This window comes from Saccharomycodes ludwigii, chromosome IV, assembly GCF_020623625.1.
Source record: "Saccharomycodes ludwigii strain NBRC 1722 chromosome IV, whole genome shotgun sequence".
In the NCBI taxonomy this organism is placed as follows: Eukaryota; Fungi; Ascomycota; class Saccharomycetes; order Saccharomycodales; family Saccharomycodaceae; genus Saccharomycodes; species Saccharomycodes ludwigii.
Window position 1 is genome coordinate 1,644,715 of NC_060203.1, and position 24,397 is coordinate 1,669,111.

Genomic DNA, 24,397 nt, shown 5'->3' on the forward strand with positions numbered 1-24,397 from the left:
CTACAACATCAAAATATTATGCAACACAATTTTATATTTTTTTTTTCTGCGCCTAATAAAAAAAAAAAACATAAGAAAAAAAATTACCTTAAACATTTGAATAATAAACTAGACATCTTTACAAACATGCTAACAAAAAAATAATATCCAGTAATAAGGCACACATACCTCTAAGGCATAGCTTATAAATTCAGAATACAAAGATTTATAATCCACGTTCTTTTATTTTTTTGAATACTTCTACTCAACAGGGGAGGAAATGAACAAATAAAAATGTAAAATGAAACGTATATAAAGGCCATGGATAATTATCATCAAGATATTTGCTTTCCTTTCCTTTTCTTTCTAAAAACACAAAGATCAACAAACAAGAACAAACAAGAACAAAATGACCACTGATAAAATCACCTTTTTACTTAACTGGCAAACTGCTGCATACCACATTCCAATTTATTTGGCTCAAACCAAGGGATACTTCAAAGAGCAAGGCTTAGATATTGCTATTTTGGAACCAAGCAATCCATCCGATGTAACTGAATTAATTGGGTCTGGTAAAGTCGACATGGGTTTGAAAGCTATGATTCACACTTTGGCCGCTAAAGCTAGAGGGTTCCCTGTTACTTCTGTTGCCTCTTTGTTAGACGAACCATTCACTGGGTTATTGTACTTGAAAGGCAGCGGTATCACTGAAGATTTCCAATCTTTGAAGGGTAAAAAGATTGGTTATGTTGGTGAATTTGGTAAGATCCAATTGGACGAATTGACCAAGCATTATGGTATGACACCAAACGACTACACTGCTGTTAGATGTGGTATGAATGTTGCCAAATATATCATCGAGGGCAAGATTCATGCTGGTATTGGTATTGAATGTATTCAACAAGTGGAATTGGAAGAATACTGCAAAAAGCAGGGCAGACCAGTTACTGATGTTCAAATGTTGAGAATTGACAAGTTGGCTTGTTTGGGTTGTTGCTGTTTCTGTACTATTTTGTACATTTGTAATGATGAATTTTTGGCCAAGAATGGAGACAAAGTTAGAAAGTTTTTGATTGCCATTAAAAAGGCCACTGATGATGTTTTGAACCACCCAGAACAATCTTGGGCTACATATACAGATTTGAAGCCACAATTGAATACTGATTTGGCTTACAAACAATACCAAAGATGTTTTGCTTACTTTTCCAGTTCTTTGTACAATGTGCATCGTGATTGGAAAAAAGTTACTGGGTACGGTAAGAGATTGGAGATTTTGCCATTGGATTACAAGTCCAATTACACCAATGAATATTTGTCATGGCCAGAACCCAACGAAGTGGAAGACCCATTAGAAGCCCAAAGATTGATGGGTATTCACCAAGAAAAATGCAGAGAAGAGGGGTCTTTCAAGAGATTAGTTGTTCCATTGAAACATTGAAATATAGATTTATATACTGGTATATATAATATTATGTACGTGTGTGTTAATGAACTGCCATTCTTAATAAGTATTGTGCAAGATTTTTAATGCGGTGAAATGATTTCTAGTGTATTCTTTTTTGCACTTCAAATCACTTATCTAAAAAAAATATTAAAAAAAAAAGAAATTTGTTAGTCTTTTGTTTTTTATGATTAAATTAGATTTATTACCTCTTTTTTTATATAACCTCGTTTGTTATGAAAAAAATAATAGTATTAAAATGTGAGTAACGTGAAAGAATCATATTTTTTTTTAATATACTTTTTAAAAGCAAAAGTACGAAATGTACGGATATGCGTTGTTCGGATAGCAACCGATATAGGGGTACTCGTCTTGTGTGTTTATTCTAAAATAAACGACGTACATGAACATTAAAAAAGGGAGAGAGGTACAAGCTTATTTGTTTAGAGTGTAAATCTACTACAAATCACATGGTGGCACGGCAACAAATCATATAAACTACACCAACAATTGTGAATTACTGAGATAATAAAACGGTATATATCTATGTAAACAAACGGAACCTTTTTGTTCTGCCAGTACCGACGAAAACTGCCAAGGAAAATCTGATCTTACCCCTTAAAAATAAAAAAATAATCGCTCCTAAACTTTAAGATTTGTTTTGTATCTTAAGACCATTCCTCGTAATTTAATTATATAAAAGGAGTAAGGCCAAAAGATATCTACTGTGGATTATTGTTGATGAAATGTATCCCCTACTTTGAAACCCTACACTTTTGTTAAGGAAAAAAAACTACATAGTTGTCACTATATTAACAAAACCTCAAAAAAAAAATAAAAAAAGAAAATGTCTACATTTGCAGACCAAAAGTTTGATTCAAAACATTACAAGGATAACAGACCAACATACCCTGAATCTTTATATAACGCCATTCTTTCATATCATAAGGGTGAAAGAGAAACTGCAGTTGACGTTGGTTGTGGTACTGGTATTGGAACTTTCCCTTTATTGAAATACTTCCATCATGTTGTCGGTACCGATCCTTCAAGTAAGATGTTAGAACCAGCTAACGAACTAAAAAAAGAATTTGAACAAAAAAACACTGACAAAACTATAAAATTTTTGTGTTGTAAAGCTGAAAACCTGAGCTCTGTTCTTCCACCAGATTCAGTTGATTTAATCACTTGTGCAGAAGCCATTCATTGGTTTGATACAGACAAGTTCTTCAAGGAAGCTTATAAAGTTTTGAAAACTAATGGCACGTTGGCTATTTGGGCTTATGTCGAACCAAGGTTTCTTGATTATCCAAAGGCAAACGAAATTTATGAGAAATTTGTTTTTGACGATGATAGGTACATGGGCCCATGCTGGCAACAGCCTGGTAAATCATATTTGAGGAATTTTTGCAGGGATATTAAGTTACCAACTGATCTTTTCTCAGACGTGATTAAAATTGACTATGTTCCAATGAAAAGTAACAAAAAGACTGCTTTCCAAATTGCTAGAGATGACTATACCATGGCTGATTTTAGAAAATATTTGTATAGTTGGAGTGCTTACCACAATTGGCAACAAAAATATGGAGGAGAAGGGAAAAATATTGCTGATATGTTTGTTGGCAAGTTGAAAGAAGAATTTGGTTGGACTGATGATACTAAGTTAAGAGTTGAATGGGGAACTTTTTATATTTTGGCTAGAAAGTAAAAGTGGTTTGTGATCTGTGTTTCAGATTTACGTTTATATTTATATCCTTTTTTTTTTTTTTTTTTTGTGTGTGTGTAATGAATTGATTTTAATATTTTTTTGGAAAACAGAAGAAAAAAACAAAAATTCCCAGTTTAAATTTTCAGATGAAAAGAATGAAATGTGTAAAAAGTGGTTCAATTACGTGTGTCTTTGCAAGCTGGTAAATTAATAATATGATCACGTGGGTCCAAGGTGTGTACGGAAATATGGACATTAATTATTTGTTCCGTGTTTTTTATGGTTGCTTGTCGGACAAACTACGATAATCTCGTATTTCCTCATGTTCTCCATACGAATCCATCTGTATTATTAATAACATTTTTTTTTTTTTTTTTTTTTTTTTTTTTTGGTTTTGCTTTTATTAAATTAGCATCTCAGCGTTAAATTTTTTCTCTCTTCTTTTAGTAATTTCCTTAACACAAAACAAACCATATTTGGAAAAAAAAAAAAAAAAAACAAAAAAAAAACAAAAAAAAACAAAAAAAAAACAAAAAAGTAAATAAAAATGTCGTAAAACAACATTTTACAGACCAAGAGAAACTATGAAATAATTTAGAACACTAATACCACAAATGATATTTTGTTTAAAGCAACAAACATTGTTGTAAGTGTTAATACTATTTTTTTGACTCATTTAAAAGAAACCATTGTTGATAATTCTGTTAACAACACTGATACTATTCACACCACTGCCATCACTAGTACTGCCTTGGTTAGCAGTAACAAGAGGGAAAAAAAAATACCACTGAATTTGAATATACTGGGTTAACTGAATCACAAGTACTAGCTTTGAGATGTTATCCAAAACATTCGGCACTAAACAGTAAATGGGAAACATGGACATATCAGGATTTCAAGCCAACATTAAAAAAAGAATTGGCAACTGAATTGTTAATTGGTAATGAGGATCTGTTTTATTTCACTTGTAAACATCCTGGGTTTAATACTAAACGTTCATTAAAAAGAAAAGGACCATCAAATTCCGCCTTAACAAACCATCTTAAATTTGTGCATTTAGTTAATAATAAAAAATACCCAGCATCTTATCTGGCCAAAAAATAAGAAATAAGAGATAAATCTATATCGCAAAAATTAACAACATTACTAGTTAATACAAATTCACCAGTTGCTATTTTTGAAAATAGTGGATGAACAGGCAAATTAACACTTGAGGAACTTGCTAAAAGCTGTAACGATTTATTCAACACTTTATTAGGAACACCGTGGAAGATAATTTTATTGGAATATGTCATGATTTTTGGATCTCAAAGGCTGGTAATCATTATATTGCATTTAATGCACATTTTTTAAACAAGGCTAATGAAATGAAGGTATTTTTAGTAGGGTTTTGACCACAGAAAAAATTTGATCATCAAGAGGCTTTTGAATGTTGGAAACAGATAGTCAAGAAATATAGCTTTTTATCCAAGAATTCTCTTTATTTTACATCTGATAATGCTGCGGTTGCGATAAAATCAAGTAAATTTATTTGCACTCATTTAGATGATGCCTTTGTAGATATCAAAACTAACTATAATGGATGTTTTTTATATTGTACTTCTTTATTTTGCAAAATCATTTTTTGGTTTAACTTTAAAGAGAGAGAAAAAAAGGCCAGAAAACAAATATTATCAAGATAATATTGGAGGTGACGAAAGGGAAGAATATGAGAGCATTGATCCTGAAATATTAGCAAATGGTGAAGTGGAATGTACTTTTGATGATGAAGAATATGATAAAGATGATATTTTAGATGTTTTAAACCAAATAAATATACACCACACTTGTTTTAAAAGATCACCTAAACATACCCACATGTTTAGAAATATTGTTCTACAAAAATTAAAGAGGGAGATATTACCTAAAGAGTGGATATCCATGTTTGATGGAATTCATTGCATGATGCCTTAAATGGAGCCCTTGGATTAAAGGAGTTTTTGGTACTCCCAGAATATAAAGCGATTGATATTAAGGCTGATGCTTTTACAGAAAAAGATTTTCAAATTATGAAAGAATTGCTTAAAATAACCAGTATATTGCAAAACTTAGTTTTATTTTATTCTCAAAATGAACCCCATTATCCCCTGATTATGGTTTCGCTCATGAATTCGCTAAAGTTTTTACAACCTATCACTGATAGATTAATAAAGATTCAAGTTTTACATAGTGGTTGGGAGGAAGATTTCAAAGCGCAGTTTGGGAAATATTCTAGTAAGTATAATAACAATGACTTGCTAAGAGTTGCCACTTCCTTACTTGGATCGACGAGTTATAAATTTATTGATCTGGAATTTGGTAATTCTGATAATGAATCGGAAATAATTGTAAAATTACTAAATGATTTTTTTAAGATTGCTGAAATGGGTGAAATAAATTCAAATTTGGAGGACCATGTCGCAATATTTAATAGTAACGATGATGATGGTAATAATAATACCAATTTTAATAGTACGGCACTTGTTAATAATAACATTGTTGATATGAATAATAATACCTGTGAAAATTTGCCTGCGATAAATTCAAATTTTGAAACGATTTATAAAGAATTTTTTTATGGAACAGGCAATAATTATAGTTTTATGACTTCAAATTCTATATCTGGATGTACTTATACTTCCAATTCCACTTCTGAATCCACTTCTAATTCTACTTCTAATTCAACTTCTAATTCTACCTCCAATTCTGATTTGACTTACTCTTCTCCTAGTAACACTAATCTGCCCATTTCCACTAATAGTAAAAACAAAGCTGCCATTAGCTATAATAATATTAGTATTTCAAATAAAGTCATTTTTTTTTTGATAGATTAAGAAAAATTATTATTTCAACTTTATCTGTATAGTAATAACTTTGATATATATTGTACACAAGATTTGTTGTTGTTATAGTATTGTTTTGCTCGTTACTAATATTTTTTTGCTCGTTACTAATATTTTTTAAAGGTATTTTTTTTTCGCGTCATGAGTTTCCCACGTATTCTTAAGAATGCCTGCTAGCTCGCGCACAACTGCGGTCAACACAGCACGGTCTACACCCTAACTCCATTTGATATTATTTCCGTCTTTATCACGGACTTCCTTTATAGACTCAATATTTCATGGAAACAAATAAAAGCTTTTTTAAAAAGACAAAGGCAAAATGGGGTGTAAATCAAATATATTATTTAGGGTTATACCTTTGAGGTGTAATAAAATATATTAAAATATTTTCAAACTGCTCTTATATAAAGAACTGATTATTTGAGCAAATAATAATTTGAGTAAATCACTTTCCATGATATATAAAGACATAGGTATAAACTTATTATTATTTTATATTTTTTAGAGACGAGAAAAAAAAAAAAAAAAAAGGTAATACCACCATTAATAATTATTAGCAGAAAATAATAATATTAAACGTTGCTGACTCATTGACTAACGGCAGAACCATAAAATAAGAGCAACATGTGACATTAACGATCAAATTATATTAATAAATAAAACTGATTTATATTTAAAGCAAAATGGCAAAATCAAAGAAAATGGGTACAAAGAAAATATTGAAATAAAGCTGGATATGGAGGGAAAAAATCCACCTTGAACCTTTTTTTGCAAATTAGCAAACACATTTGCAGACACATTCACCACCTTCACAAACACATTTGCAAACACATTCACCACCTTCACAAACACATTTGCAGACACATTTTCCATCTTCACAAACACATTTGCCATCCTTACAGACACATTTGCAGACACATTCACCACCTTCACAAACACATTTACAGACGCATTTTCCATCCTTACAAACACATTTGCCATCTTCACAAACACATTTGCAGACACATTTTTTATCTTCACAAACACATTTACCATCCTTACAAACACATTTACCATCCTTACAAACACATTTGCAGACACATTTTCCATCTTCACAAACACATTCACCACCTTCACAAACACATTTGCAGACACATTTTCCATCTTCACAAACACATTCACCACCTTCACAAACACATTTGCCATCCTTACAGACACATTTGCAGACACATTCACCACCTTCACAAACACATTTGCCATTCTTACAAACACATTTGCAGACACATTTACCATCTTCACAACCGAATTTACCACTTTCGCAGACACAGTCAGCGAATTTGTTACCTTCAGAGACGCATCCAGGACCTTTGCTTATCTTGTTTGAACATTCACATGTCTTTATATTTTTTTCAGTATTACAACATTTACTAGCGCACATTATTACTATATATTTGTATGGTTATTTGATTTTGTTTTATTTATTACCAGCTTTTAATTCTAGTATGCATTGCTAAGTATTGAAAAAGGCAAATCCAGAAGGAGCTACTATTAAATTAATTTTTTGTATTGTACTATTTATATAACGAAAAAAAAAATGATAAAAAGAAATAGGATTATAAACAAAGCTGTGATCTTAAGAAAACAGCTTTTTTTTTTAGAAATTGAAAGAAGAAAAGAAATAGTATTAGTAATAGGATTATAAACAAGGATATGATCTTAAGAGAAGAAATATAAAATACAGCTAATATGCCTCAAGCATTTATTACTATGTGGTTTCTTTCCATATTGAATATCATACGGAACTTGCTTTTGAAGAGATAACAAAAAAAAAAAGTCTAGAATAATTTTTTTACGCTTTAATGATTTAGGCTCAATATCCTGCATTAGTAATAATCACTACGCTTTAATCTGACAAACAAAAATTGCATATGATTAAAACAGCAACAGCAATTAGGGCTCGACTATTTTTATAAAGTGTTTTTTTTTTTTTTACCCCTACCACAAAACAACTACCCTTTTTTTCCTTTTTTGTCGAAAAATAAAATCAAAAGAAACAAATAGAACCAAGAATAATAATAACAATAATAATGATAATAAAATAAATAATTTATTTAATTTCCTAAGATTATAAACACCACGTGAAGGACTAAATTTTATCTGAGGGGGGAAGAAAGAAAAAAAGAAAGAAAATTAATAATAGGAAAAGGTTTTCTTAAATTTATGATTGCTCTAATTTGATTTGGTTGAACCACTGATGAGATATTTCCTTTTAGGTAACCTGACGGCGCCACGCAACACAAGGTATCTGTATTTATTCCATATTTCTAATCCACTAGACATATCTGAAAACTGACACTAACACTTGGTCCTGTCACTTCGAGTACTATGGTGATGACTACAATTTTTATTTGAACCACTATCACTTTGGCCCTGCTGCTCTTTTTTTTTGTGATAATTGGCTTCTTGTCCTTGCAGATGGTGGGTCATTGTATTGGGACATCATTGAAATGTCTTGTTACTGTTCACCACCATACTTTATGTTATCCACTTTCCCACTACCATATAGGAAGCTGGTGGGTAGATTTTTAGTCTTTTTAGCATGCATTTTATGGGGACCATGATCGATACTAAATGTAGTATCTAATGTTTCTAAATGTCTTGATATGACATCGATCGTGATGTCTTCAACCGTCTTATTAAAAGGTTTATTCAATTTTTTGATTATATATATATAATCCTTATCTTCATCTACATTTAGGCATTCTTAGGGTTTTCAAAAAGAATGGGAAGACAATTTCTCATTTTAAATTCTCAAGTGGAAGCGATAGTCCGATTGTACGTAATTTTGTAAACCGGTGGACCAAGAGTGCGTCCACGCGAATATATAAAACAATATTTAGGGCGGATAAAAAGTGTAGCAAAACATGATCAATTCTTTATTCCGTAATCCTTTCTAATCCCTTGTCGGACAAAATACGATAACCTTGCCAAAATATATGAAAAAACTTTGTATTTCCTCATTTTTTGTCATAAAACCTTGCATTTTCTCATTTTCTCTATATAAATTCGTTCACATTATTAATAGGTTAAAAGCTTTATCACTAAAAAAAAAAAAAAATTAATATAAGGTTTATCAATACCTTTTTTTTGTTTTAACGCCAAATCTTTTCCCTATACTAATTTTTAAATAAATTGGAATGAAAGCTTCATTAATACAACACGTATCATGTCCAGAGAAAAAGTATATGATAGAAATGTCACAAAATAACGTTACACAGTCTAAGAAAGATTATGAAACACTTCAAGACATTGATGCCACCAACGAAGGTGTATCTGAGACAACAATCGCTATTACAAATGCTAGTACCGCTCCTTTGAATGATTTGGAAGAAACCATTGTTGATAATTCTGTTAACAACACTGATACTATTCACACCACTGCCATCACTAGTACTGCCTTGGTTAGCAGTAACAGAGGGAAAAAAAAATACCACTGAATTTGAATATACTGGGTTAACTGAATCACAAGTACTAACTTTGAGATGGTATCCAAAACATTCGGCACTAAACAGTAAATGGGAAACATGGACATATCAGGATTTCAAGCCAACATTAAAAAAAGAATTGGCAACTGAATTGTTAATTGGTAATAAGGATCTATTTTATTTCACTTGTAAACATCCTGGGTTTAATACTAAACGTTCATTAAAAAGAAAAGGACCATCAAATTCCGCCTTAACAAACCATCTTAAATTTGTGCATTTAGTTAATAATAAAAAATACCCAGCATCTTATCTGGCCAAAAAATAAGAAATAAGGGATAAATCTATATCGCAAAAATTAACAACATTACTAGTTAATACAAATTCACCAGTTGCTATTTTTGAAAATAGTGGACGAACAGGCAAATTAACACTTGAGGAACTTGCTAAAAGCTGTAACGATTTGTCCATTTTGTATTCGCGTAAATATACATAATTTCATACTCTAGTAGCACAAATGAATGAAAAGTATGAAAAAAGGACGGTTTTAAAATTATTCACACCTATGAATAAGGAATTTAATATTGTTCTCAATTATTGAAATATTGACTTTAATGTTGATCAGTTTATTCAATGATTTACCACGAAGGTTATGGAAGACAATTCTATTCAAACAATCCATGATTATTGGACTTTAAGGACTGATGACCATTACGTAGCATTTAATGCACATTTTTTGAATAAGGCTAATTAGCTGCAAGTATTTTTATTAGGGTTTTTATCACAAAACAAAAAAACTTTGAGCACCAAGAAGTCTTTGAATATGGTAAAAAAAGAGTTAGGAAATATAAATTTTTATCCAAAAATTCCTTTTTTTTTTTTTTTTTTTTCTTTTTTTTTTTATTGTAAAATTTTTATGTATTTTCAAGATGACCCATTTTTAAATTCCGTGGAAATAGTTGAAGAGTTAACGTTTTTTGTTACATTACATCAAATTTTATATTGCTATTTTTAAATCAGTGCTTTAAAAAAAAAAGACTTGTAGTATTATTTTTAATTATAAGCTTTATATAGATACAATCGCTATTATTATTATTGTTATAAACAAATATTTATCATTATAAATATTCAAAGCTCTGATAATAACGAAATATATTAGGTCTTTTTAAATAAAAAAATAACAATCATAAAAAAATCTCGACGAGGAATGATATATATATTATCTTAGTCATAGGTAAATATAAATATATATTAAATGAGCATTTATATTTTTGCTCAGTATTGTTTTAATAGCAAGTTTTTTTTTAAAACTTTTTTATTTTTAATAAAAATAGAGGTTATTAAACTTAGTTTAACAGAAAGAAGTGTATGATTGTTACCTAAAAGACGAATCATTGAGATTAAAAATATATCAATCAAAATGTTCTATATATAATATTAAGTATTTAAATATTATAGAAGGGGAAAGAAGAATTAGTATAGAGTACTAAAAACACATATAATGCATGATAAACTAAATAGAAAAGATATGTTTAGTTATATGAGTTCAATTTTCCCCAATATTTTCTTTTTGCCAAGTTTTTAGAACGTTAATAACTTATAAATAAATATCAACATGGCCACTTATTAGATGCTATGTTACTATCACAAATTATAATATAATTGTAAAATCTGAATTTTTTAAAGAGGGATAATTTAATAGGAACTTGTCTAACTTTTATTTGTCAGCAGTGTTTGGTTATATTCTGATATAATCCACTAAACTGTTTGATGGGGAATTTAGTAGTTATTCCGATTCTTTGCATAATACTCATCTATATAATATCCGATTTTTTTTTCTTTTTCATTTAATTTACGCGCGCAAATAAATATCTCCGTGTGTGTTAATTTCTTAGTCTGTCTAATATTTTTTTTTTTTCCTTCATGCAGAACAGAAAAATGGAAAAGGAAAAAAAAATTATGTCGTATATAAAATGTTCACGCTTAAAAACAAAAAAAATTTTTTTTTTCATTTTTGGAAAATGACGAACGGCACATCATCAAAAAAGAAAAAAAACAAAAAAGTTTGTTGAAAAATTATTAACAATATAAATATAATGGAACACTTTTCTTTTCATGTTTCTCGAATTGGTCAAAACCACACTATTTTCACAAAAGAAAGTTGGGGTATTTCAGAAACAAAAAGAAAATAAACTGTAAAATAACAATTAAAGCCGCAAAGTGATTATATATATAGTAAATATGTGATTTTTATTGAAATTTACTCACACAATTTAATTCTTTTATTCATGTTGAAAGCCTTTTTTAATTAACACTAAATAATTTAACCCTAATAAAAAAAAATTTTTTTTTAAGTGAAAACAATTAAAGTATTCTACATTCGTTCTGGTTAAAAAATCGAAAAATGTATACAAAATTGAAAATATAAATATTACATTATGATATTTATTTTACTGTATGATTTTTGTAAGTGAAAACAGACAATTGAAATAAAATCAATTGTATCTGAATTTTTTTTTATCTTAAAACACAATGGAAATTATTTTTTTTGCGTTTAAAAAAATAAAACTAAAATTAAGATACAAATTGATTTTAAATTTTTAATAGATATAAAAAAGAAAATTATTATATAAATAGAAACATTTTTGAGTATTTAGTTTTTTTAATTTCTATTTTCAACATTTAATAATTCAAATTTTCCAAGTATAAATTAAATCAAAAAAATTCAAAAAAGAAAAACAACTTTTGGTAATTAACGGGAATGTTAACTAGTAATTATAAACAAGGGGTTTTAATATTAGTCCTTTTTTTATTACAATGGTCAAAAAACATTTATGTCCAAGCAGCGGTTGATTCCAATGGTGGTTGTAATCCGATTTCAAAACCTAGTAATGGGTTTAAGGTGAGATGGTTTCCCTATAATATTTACGATACAACAACTTATACAAGTAGAGAATATATGGCATATGGCTATTATCAAAATTCAAAACCTTATCACGAGCAAAATGGTATTACCTCCGTCATAATTCAGTCAGGATTTCCTTGTCAATATAATGAAAATGATCCATCTCAGTACTACCTCTGTAACGGTGAACCTGATCAACAAGGAACAAATTGGCATTGTCCATATCAATATGGACATGATGCTACACTTTGTTATAATGATAACCAACTTCCTTACACTTTACCAGTAATTTTTGATTACAATACAACATTCACTAATTTTACAATGGAACTTACTGGTTACTTTTTAGCACCACAAACTGGTTCTTACACCTTTACATTAGGATATGTTGATGATTCTGCTGGCTTGTTGTTCGGCGAAAATGCATTTGGATGTTGTCAGCAAAATGATATTACTGCATCAACAACTAATTTTTTGGTGGATGCAATTAAAAATTGGCATGTGGGAATACAAAATTATGCTGTGGCTAAAATAACAATGAACGCTGGGTCATACTATCCAATAAGAATTGTATTTTCAAACGCAATTACTAAAGCAAGTTTGTTTTTTACAATAAGTTTGCCCGATGGAACTCTTCTTGATGATATGACCAATTATATATTTACCTTTGATGAAGAAGAGTCATATTGTCCAGCTGCTGAAGATGTTACCACCACATACACACCATGGACTGGCACATATACATCTACTATTGGTACTAGTTTAACCACCAGTATTGGATCAGATGGTATTCCAACAACCTCTACTATCTACACAGACCAGGTTGAGACTACCTACACACCATGACGGTTAATAGGTACTACTACTACTTACACACCATGGACCGGTACATACACATCTACTATTGGTACTAATGTTACCACCAGTGTTGGTGCAGATGGTATTACAACCACCTCTACTATCTACACAGTTGAGACTCCAGAAGTTGAAGGTACTACTACCACTTACACACCATGGACCGGTACATACACATCCACTATTGGTACCAGTGTTACCACCAGTGTTGGTTCAGATGGTATTCCAACTACCTCCACTATCTACACAGTTGAGACTCCAGAAGTTGAAGGTACTACTACTACTTACACACCATGGACCGGTACATACACTTCCACTATTGGTACCAGTGTTACCACCAGTGTTGGTTCAGATGGTATTACAACCACCTCTACTATCTACACAGTTGAGACTCCAGAAGTTGAAGGCACTACTACTACTTACACACCATGGACCGGTACATACACTTCCACTATTGGTACCAGTGTTACCACCAGTGTTGGTTCAGATGGTATTCCAACTACTTCCACCATCTACACAGTTGAGACTCCAGAAGTTGAAGGTACTACTACCACTTACACACCATGGACCGGTACATACACTTCCACTATTGGTACCAGTGTTACCACCAGTGTTGGTTCAGATGGTATTACAACCACCTCTACTATCTACACAGTTGAGACTCCAGAAGTTGAAGGTACTACTACTACCTACACACCATGGACCGGTACATACACATCTACTATTGGTACCAGTGTTACCACCAGTGTTGGTGCAGATGGTATTACAACCACCTCTACTATCTACACAGTTGAGACTCCAGAAGTTGAAGGCACTACTACTACTTACACACCATGGACCGGTACATACACTTCCACTATTGGTACCAGTGTTACCACCAGTGTTGGTTCAGATGGTATTCCAACTACTTCCACCATCTACACAGTTGAGACTCCAGAAGTTGAAGGTACTACTACCACTTACACACCATGGACCGGTACATACACTTCCACTATTGGTACCAGTGTTACCACCAGTGTTGGTTCAGATGGTATTCCAACAACCTCTACTATCTACACAGTTGAGACTCCAGAAGTTGAAGGTACTACTACTACTTACACACCATGGACCGGTACATACACTTCCACTATTGGTACCAGTGTTACCACCAGTATTGGATCAGATGGTATTACAACCACCTCTACTATCTACACAGTTGAGACTCCAGAAGTTGAAGGTACTACTACTACCTACACACCATGGACCGGTACATACACTTCCACTATTGGTACCAGTGTTACCACCAGTGTTGGTTCAGATGGTATTCCAACTACTTCCACCATCTACACAGTTGAGACTCCAGAAGTTGAAGGTACTACTACCACTTACACACCATGGACTGGTACATACACTTCCACTATTGGTACCAGTGTTACCACCAGTGTTGGTTCAGATGGTATTCCAACAACCTCTACTATCTACACAGTTGAGACTCCAGAAGTTGAAGGTACTACTACCACTTACACACCATGGACCGGTACATACACTTCCACTATTGGTACCAGTGTTACCACCAGTGTTGGTTCAGATGGTATTCCAACTACTTCCACCATCTACACAGTTGAGACTCCAGAAGTTGAAGGTACTACTACCACTTACACACCATGGACCGGTACATACACATCTACTATTGGTACCAGTGTTACCACCAGTGTTGGTGCAGATGGTATTACAACCACCTCTACTATCTACACAGTTGAGACTCCAGAAGTTGAAGGTACTACTACCACTTACACACCATGGACCGGTACATACACATCTACTATTGGTACCAGTGTTACCACCAGTGTTGGTGCAGATGGTATTACAACCACCTCTACTATCTACACAGTTGAGACTCCAGAAGTTGAAGGCACTACTACTACTTACACACCATGGACCGGTACATACACTTCCACTATTGGTACCAGTGTTACCACCAGTGTTGGTTCAGATGGTATTCCAACAACCTCTACTATCTACACAGTTGAGACTCCAGAAGTTGAAGGTACTACTACTACTTACACACCATGGACCGGTACATACACTTCCACTATTGGTACCAGTGTTACCACCAGTATTGGATCAGATGGTATTACAACCACCTCTACTATCTACACAGTTGAGACTCCAGAAGTTGAAGGTACTACTACTACCTACACACCATGGACCGGTACATACACTTCCACTATTGGTACCAGTGTTACCACCAGTGTTGGTTCAGATGGTATTCCAACTACTTCCACCATCTACACAGTTGAGACTCCAGAAGTTGAAGGTACTACTACCACTTACACACCATGGACTGGTACATACACTTCCACTATTGGTACCAGTGTTACCACCAGTGTTGGTTCAGATGGTATTCCAACTACCTCCACTATCTACACAGTTGAGACTCCAGAAGTTGAAGGTACTACTACCACTTACACACCATGGACCGGTACATACACTTCCACTATTGGTACCAGTGTTACCACCAGTGTTGGTTCAGATGGTATTCCAACAACCTCTACTATCTACACAGTTGAGACTCCAGAAGTTGAAGGTACCACTACTACATACACACCATGGACTGGTACCTACACATCTACTATTGGCACTACTGTAGTTACAACTACTGGTACTGATGGCAAACCAACCACCTCTACCACCTACACAGTTGAGACTCCAGAAACCAACGGTGTCACAACTACCTATACTCCATGGACTGGTACAATTACTTCCACTATTGGCACTACTGTAGTTACTACTACTGGTACTGATGACAAACCAACCACCTCTACCACCTACACAGTTGAGACTCCAGAAACCAACGGTGTTACAACTACGTACACACCATGGACTGGTACATACACTTCCACTATTGGCACTACTGTAGTTACAACTACTGGTACTGATGGCAAACCAACCACCTCTACCACCTACACAGTTGAGACTCCAGAAACCAACGGTGTTACAACTACGTACACACCATGGACTGGTACATACACTTCCACTATTGGCACTACTGTAGTTACTACTACTGGTACTGATGGCAAACCAACCACCTCTACCACCTACACAGTTGAGACTCCAGAAACCAACGGTGTCAGAACTACCTATACTCCATGGACTGGTACCTACACATCTACTATTGGCACTACTGTAGTTACAACTACTGGTATTGATGGCAAACCAACCACATCTACCACCTACACAGTTGAGACTCCAGAAACCAACGGTGTTACAACTACGTACACACCATGGACTGGTACATACACTTCCACTATTGGCACTACTGTAGTTACTACTACTGGTACTGATGGCAAACCAACCACCTCTACCACCTACACAGTTGAGACTCCAGAAACCAACGGTGTCACAACTACCTATACTCCATGGACTGGTACAATTACTTCCACTATTGGCACTACTGTAGTTACAACTATTGGTACTGATGGCAAACCAACCACCTCTACCACCTACACAGTTGAGACTCCAGAAACCAACGGTGTTACAACTACGTACACACCATGGACTGGTACATACACTTCCACTATTGGTACCAGTGTTACCACCAGTGTTGGTTCAGATGGTATTCCAACAACCTCTACTATCTACACAGTTGAGACTCCAGAAGTTGAAGGTACCACTACTACATACACACCATGGACTGGTACCTACACATCTACTATTGGCACTACTGTAGTTACAACTACTGGTACTGATGGCAAACCAACCACCTCTACCACCTACACAGTTGAGACTCCAGAAACCAACGGTGTTACCACCACTTATGTTCCATGGACTGGTACAATTACTTCCACTATTGGCACTACTGTAGTTACAACTACTGGTACTGATGGCAAACCAACCACCTCTACCACCTACACAGTTGAGACTCCAGAAACCAACGGTGTTACAACTACGTACACACCATGGACTGGTACATACACTTCCACTATTGGCACTACTGTAGTTACTACTACTGGTACTGATGGCAAACCAACCACCTCTACCACCTACACAGTTGAGACTCCAGAAACCAACGGTGTCACAACTACCTATACTCCATGGACTGGTACAATTACTTCCACTATTGGCACTACTGTAGTTACTACTACTGGTACTGATGACAAACCAACCACCTCTACCACCTACACAGTTGAGACTCCAGAAACCAACGGTGTTACAACTACGTACACACCATGGACTGGTACATACACTTCCACTATTGGCACTACTGTAGTTACAACTACTGGTACTGATGGCAAACCAACCACCTCTACCACCTACACAGTTGAGACTCCAGAAACCAACGGTGTTACAACTACGTACACACCATGGACTGGTACATACACTTCCACTATTGGCACTACTGTAGTTACTACTACTGGTACTGATGGCAAACCAACCACCTCTACCACCTACACAGTTGAGACTCCAGAAACCAACGGTGTCAGAACTACCTATACTCCATGGACTGGTACCTACACATCTACTATTGGCACTACTGTAGTTACAACTACTGGTATTGATGGCAAACCAACCACATCTACCACCTACACAGTTGAGACTCCAGAAACCAACGGTGTTACAACTACGTACACACCATGGACTGGTACATACACTTCCACTATTGGCACTACTGTAGTTACTACTACTGGTACTGATGGCAAACCAACCACCTCTACCACCTACACAGTTGAGACTCCAGAAACCAACGGTGTCACAACTACCTATACTCCATGGACTGGTACAATTACTTCCACTATTGGCACTACTGTAGTTACAACTATTGGTACTGATGGCAAACCAACCACCTCTACCACCTACACAGTTGAGACTCCAGAAACCAACGGTGTTACAACTACGTACACACCATGGACTGGTACATACACTTCCACTATTGGTACCAGTGTTACCACCAGTATTGGATCAGATGGTATTACAACCACCTCTACTATCTACACAGTTGAGACTCCAGAAGTTGAAGGTACTACTACTACCTACACACCATGGACCGGTACATACACTTCCACTATTGGTACCAGTGTTACCACCAGTGTTGGTTCAGATGGTATTCCAACAACCTCTACTATCTACACAGTTGAGACTCCAGAAGTTGAAGGTACCACTACTACATACACACCATGGACTGGTACCTACACATCTACTATTGGCACTACTGTAGTTACAACTACTGGTACTGATGGCAAACCAACCACCTCTACCACCTACACAGTTGAGACTCCAGAAACCAACGGTGTTACCACCACTTATGTTCCATGGACTGGTACAATTACTTCCACTATTGGCACTACTGTAGTTACAACTACTGGTACTGATGGCAAACCAACCACCTCTACCACCTACACAGTTGAGACTCCAGAAACCAACGGTGTTACAACTACGTACACACCATGGACTGGTACATACACTTCCACTATTGGTACTACTGTAGTTACAACTACTGGTACTGATGGCAAACCAACCACCTCTACCACCTACACAGTTGAGACTCCAGAATTTAATGGTGTTAGTACCACTTATACTTTTTGGACTGGTTCATTTACCTCAACTTATTTAACTACTATATTTACTACCACTGGCTCTAATGGCAAACCAACCACCTCTACCACTTACACAGTTGAGACTCCAGAATTTAATGGCGTTAGTACCACTTATACTTTTTGGACTGGTTCATTTACCTCAACTTATTTAACTACTATATTTACTACCACTGGCTCTAATGGATTGTCTACCACTTCCACTATCATTTACGTTGAAACACCAGGATTTGGTTATTTCAATACTACTAGCTCTAAATCATCTCCATTGACTACTATTCCAGGTACTACCTCTACTTCTGAAACTGTTTCTCCAGTTAATCCAACTACTGAGACATCTGGATTGCCTTCTAGTGTTACAAGAACTACTGTGATTGTTACATCTGGCAGAACTATAACCTCGACTATTGTCACATGCGATGCTACTACCACCACTGTTCCAAACAATAGCAACAACAATAATGGTGGTTCTAACAATTCCGGTTCCGAAGTTTATTCTGTTAGTTCTGAGACTTCCAATACACCAGTTACTGTTACTAAGACTAGTGTATTCACTACATCTGGAAGTACCATTACTGCTACTATCACCTCTACTATTGTTCCAAATAACAACAACAACAATGGTGGATCTGGTAGTTCCGAAACTGGTAATACACCAGTTACTGTTACCAAGACTAGCGTGTACACTACATCTGGTAGCACCATTACTGCTACTATCACCTCTACTATTGTTCCAAATAACAACAACAACAATGGTGGATCTGGTAGTTCCGAAACTGCTAATACACCAGTTACTGTTACTAAGACTAGTGTGTACACTACATCTGGTAGCACCATTACTGCTACTATCACCTCTACTATTGTTCCAAATAACAACAACAACAATGGTGGATCTGGTAGTTCCGAAACTGGTAATACACCAGTTACTGTTACCAAGACTAGCGTGTACACTACATCTGGTAGCACCATTACTGCTACTATCACCTCTACTATTGTTCCAAACAACAACAATAACAATGGTGGATCTGGTAGTTCTGAGGCTGCTAATACACCAGTTACTGTTACTAAGACTAGTGTGTACACTACATCTGGTAGTACCATTACTGCTACTATCACCTCCACTATTGTTCCAAATAACAACAACAACAACGGTGGATCTGGTAGTTCTGAAACTGGTAATACACCAGTCACTGTTACCAAGACTAGTGTATTCACTACTTCGGGTAGTACCATTACTGCCACTATCACCTCTACTATTGTTCCAAATGACAACAACAACAACGGTGGATCTGGTAGTTCTGAGACTGCTAATACACCAGTTACTGTTACTAAGACTAGTGTGTACACTACATCAGGTAGTACCATCACATCTGTTACTACATCTACTATTGTTCCAAACAATAATAATGAAAATGGATCAGGTTCTTCAGGCAATGCTAGTGAATATGTTGAGACTATTTCTTCTGGTTCTGTTTATACCACTGTTACCAAGAGTGCCAATGGTAACTCTGGTAATTCCGACAATGTTATTACCAAGACCACATCTGGTGGCAAAGTTATTACCACCACTATTCAATCAGAAACTGTTTCTAGCACAGCTGCTATTGAGGTTCAAAGTATTCAATCTCAACCAGCATCTAGTGGATTAATTTCTATTTACCAAGCTGGTGCTGTTTCAAACAGAATATCTACCTTCAAGATGTTCTTTACTTTATTTGTTTTGTTTTTCAATTTATTTTAAGAATACTCTTGTGAAAATTTTTTTTTCGAATAGTATCTAATATATTTAGTTTATTTTTTTTTTTAAGTTCGTCAGTTTTTTTGTATTTATTTTGTTCAGATTTCGTATTTTGTGTTTTTATTTTATTTTATAGTTCGTTCTTTTTATAATATCGAAGCAACTTAGTTTTTCATACCGTAAGTTGTTTTTATTTCTAATAAATTTTTTTTTTCTGATTATTTATTGATAACATTGGAATATTATTTTCTTTCTTGTTTCTCATAATAATTTTTTATTTTAATTCTTCCTCTATTGCTGAGTTCAAAAGTTTAATAATAACAGTAAAAAGAAGTGTCTTAAACTATGAAGAATAAGATAGATCTATTCTTTTGGGAGTAAATGCTCAATTAGTGGGTCAATTTATGTTGTGTTTTTTGAACCAATAATTACAAATTTATGAGTCTGCTTAGATTCTATAAAATCGATGTTTATTTGTAACATGATTGGTGATAAAGTTTCCCTTCATATATATTATTCTTTAGTTAACAAGCTCTATTTTTTGATTATTCCATAATTCAAGTGTTTGTTAATAATTAGTTCATATAAGTGCTTGCTTTATCACAATGTATAATTATAAGCTTATATCGAAAGACAAGTGTGAATATGCAGCAATATGCATTCCTTGTCAACAGAGTACTTGTTATATTTCATCAACTTTAGCGTATATTAAAAGAAAAAACATACAAGTAGAGATCTTGTAATATAGATAGAAATTTGGAAACAATATTGAATAGTATTTGATTCATTGTGTATGTCTAATTGAGATATTGTGATTCATTCATTTTAAGTTTGCTGCTATTTAGTGTTAATTGACAAAAATAAACTTCATTCTTTACATATAATGAATTGTAACATAATCCATAAAACAAAACAAACTTGTTATTGGAAACTAGTCTTAAATTTATTCATTGGGTTTTATCACATCTATTATTCTTATTGCAATATGTAATATTAAACTACTTAGTTTTTAGTTCTCTTTGCTTCATATGTTATCTGAATGCTTGAAATTATTTATGGTCTTGATAGTTACAATGGCATGGTTTCTTTGGTGAATTTATAGAATATATTGGGTGAAAACTTGGTGCATTTCTAACTCTCCATAACTCTTGAAATAACTGGTGTTCAAATGCAATTTCACTTTCTATATTTTATGTTAGATAACATTTATTAAAGTTTTATTAATAAAATAACATTGTGAATTTAGAGGATATTTTTGAGCGAACGAAAAAAAAAAATTATTTCTTTGGCTGCAAAAAAAAAAAAGATTTTTTTCATAAAAAATGCTAAATATTTTTAAGCTGTGAATTACCAACAAAGTTAAAAAAAAAAAACAGTTTGTTGCTTATCAGAAATAACAAAACAAAACAAAACAAAACAAAACAAGTATTGTACACAATTTACAACAACTTACAAGAAATTAGAAAAGTTTTTGATCAAAAAACAGATATTCAGGTAGTATTTATAAAACCTATCAAAATACGAAATCATATCTACACTTTCAAAGAATGCTTCAACTAGATATATACTGATTGGAGTGAAGAAAAACAACACTATAAAGGGGCTGTTTATTATTATTTTGTTATTCTAGTGGATAACCATTGCGTGTTTGTTGGAATCATAATGACTGTACTGGAGTAAAGGACCATATTGTTACTAATAAGCACACATCAATATTTACATGTCATTTAAAGTATAAGTGGTGTATAACTGATTAAGCATGATAAAAGTTTAAAAACAAAAGATACACTGAAAACACAAAAAGTGCCTATTTATTGAAGTATCAATTCACAAATCAATCAAATAACAAATAAGGTTATACTGTGCGATCTGACACCTGAATACTTTTATTATATTTAATTTTTTATTCCAACACTGTGGACATGTAAAGCATTGGTATTACCACTTATAACTTCGTTTCTAATTATTATTTTAAAAAAGTGGGTTAGTAATAAGGCTTTTCTTTTTACTCTAATTTGATACTAGATCTAGAACTGACAACACACATACTCGGTTTATATCTACTGAGTGTATGCCAAACATTACTATATTTAAGATTATTCAAAGATTCAATGATATTTATGAAGACCAGCTATTGCATACATAAAATCTGAATGTGCATGTCAATTTAGATATTATATTCATCAAAAAAAGGTTTATTACAAAATGACATTATATGATTAGTATGGAATTTGAAATTCTGATTTAGTTTGAAATGAGCTTCTTTTTTTTTTCCCCCCCTAATTACAGGAGTAACACAAGTATTACTATGGAATATTGTATCAATATATTGGGAGATATGTTTAAATGGACAACTGAGTAAGTAACTAGTTTATTTGTGATTTATTGTGTGACTAACATGAGTTGGTAAGAAATGGCTTACTATTAGAAAGAGAAGGATATTTATTTTGACTAAAAGCAAGGGCATTGCAAATAATATAATGAAACATATATTTTGTTACACTTTTAGGCACTTCACAGTACTGAATCTTAATTAATAATTACAGTCTATTTTGTTCTATATGTTACCAATTCAATCATTTGAAATTAATGAGATCATCCAATTGTGGAAATGCAGTAGTGATCTTGTTACATAGCAGTTTTTGAAAAACTTATACAAAACTGGGATGTGTATTTGTGATACCAATTTCCTTCATTTTCTTTTTTCACCACGTACATTATTTTGTGAATAATATTTACAAGAAAATAAAAGAAGATTGTATTTGGAGCACGATTATTATTGCTATTGATCAATATTCTAAATGTAATTTCGTAGAATAGCAGCAATCAATCCAAATCAGCAAAACACTTGACTACCATGTAATTCTAGTTTTTAATGACATTTTGAACTGAGATCAAGTGTAGTAACATTTTATATTTGTTGGTAAAACAGGAACCTTGACGTATCTTTTTAGTATTTCCTGTAATTTTTACACACACATGCTTTATAAGCTAGACAGGGTCATTGTCAAAATTTTTAAATTGTTACTGGAGATAACAATACTGATTTAGAGATTGTTTTTGAGAACTTATCAGATGAAAAGAGAGAAAGTTTTGTTTCATATCTCTTTACGAAACACATCATCATTACTACAAGTATAAATCATAAATAATAGATCATTCAATTGCCATAGCTTTTGGCCAATTACAACATTCACATTTCTGTGTTTCATACTGTAAGATATTTTATCACTTATCATAACATAAAAACATCTGAAATAAGGAAACAACAAAAGAAATACGTGCTATATAGAATAGTTTGTGAACAGCTGCTTTGATACGAGGAGGCATAAGTTACCACTTATTTGTTGATGCTATAAGAATAATCTCTTTTGTGATGATTTGAACAGACAAGTAAAAAAATAAAACTTTAGGTGTTAAATAAGATCTAACAAAGCGTAGACCAATAATGTGTAGTGTACAATCTATTTTACGCTCTTGGATTACAAATTCTTGGGTGAAATGTAAATCTTGCTTGGTAACATTTTTACCAACTTGAAAACTATCCGAACCTGTAGAGTAAATAATTGAGATTGGAACATATTAGTGATCCAAAAACAATATAGTAATATGGCAGTATTTATATGATTGTTCAGTGGACTAATAAAAGACTTTGAGACAATGTATTAAAAAAAAAAAGCTCCATATTCCGTAAAAAAAAACAACATATTTTGTGATAATATACACAGCACTTAAGTGTATAGCCCAGTTTATTTGATATTTCGGTAGAACACTTTTCAGACTGTTCAAATGCAGCTAATTTTATTATTTTGAGTACAATTACTGTTATGCCAAAGCCATGAACAAATAACTTTTTTCCCCCTAAAGAGACTTGTATATATA

General features: G+C 33.2%; 6 protein-coding genes across 6 annotated transcripts; all 6 read left to right on the forward strand.

Annotated features, from left to right (window-relative positions):
* Positions 1–388: 388 nt before the first annotated feature.
* Positions 389–1,417, forward strand: SCDLUD_003793 (NMT1/THI5 family protein; the record flags this gene model as incomplete). Its single annotated transcript, XM_046078314.1, has 1 exon — positions 389–1,417. One exon carries the CDS (start codon positions 389–391, stop codon positions 1,415–1,417), a length of 1,029 nt encoding a protein of 342 aa, XP_045934720.1.
* An 850-nt stretch (positions 1,418–2,267) lies between these two features.
* SCDLUD_003794 (class I SAM-dependent methyltransferase) lies at positions 2,268–3,125 on the forward strand (the record flags this gene model as incomplete). The annotated part of the gene is made up of 1 exon (XM_046081606.1): positions 2,268–3,125. The coding sequence occupies one exon, from the start codon at positions 2,268–2,270 to the stop codon at positions 3,123–3,125; it is 858 nt and encodes a 285-aa protein (XP_045934721.1).
* Positions 3,126–4,703: 1,578 nt separating this feature from the next.
* On the forward strand, positions 4,704–5,078 carry SCDLUD_003795 (uncharacterized protein; the record flags this gene model as incomplete). Its single annotated transcript, XM_046081476.1, has 1 exon — positions 4,704–5,078. The coding sequence occupies one exon, from the start codon at positions 4,704–4,706 to the stop codon at positions 5,076–5,078; it is 375 nt and encodes a 124-aa protein (XP_045934722.1).
* Positions 5,079–5,173: 95 nt separating this feature from the next.
* SCDLUD_003796 (uncharacterized protein) lies at positions 5,174–5,977 on the forward strand (the record flags this gene model as incomplete). Its single annotated transcript, XM_046081607.1, has 1 exon — positions 5,174–5,977. One exon carries the CDS (start codon positions 5,174–5,176, stop codon positions 5,975–5,977), a length of 804 nt encoding a protein of 267 aa, XP_045934723.1.
* A 3,185-nt stretch (positions 5,978–9,162) lies between these two features.
* Positions 9,163–9,462, forward strand: SCDLUD_003797 (uncharacterized protein; the record flags this gene model as incomplete). Its single annotated transcript, XM_046081502.1, has 1 exon — positions 9,163–9,462. The coding sequence occupies one exon, from the start codon at positions 9,163–9,165 to the stop codon at positions 9,460–9,462; it is 300 nt and encodes a 99-aa protein (XP_045934724.1).
* Positions 9,463–14,942: 5,480 nt separating this feature from the next.
* On the forward strand, positions 14,943–20,518 carry SCDLUD_003798 (uncharacterized protein; the record flags this gene model as incomplete). Its single annotated transcript, XM_046081500.1, has 1 exon — positions 14,943–20,518. A coding segment is annotated over one exon (5,576 nt), but the record flags the coding sequence as incomplete, so codon positions are not given.
* Between the last annotated feature and the right edge of the window lie 3,879 nt (positions 20,519–24,397).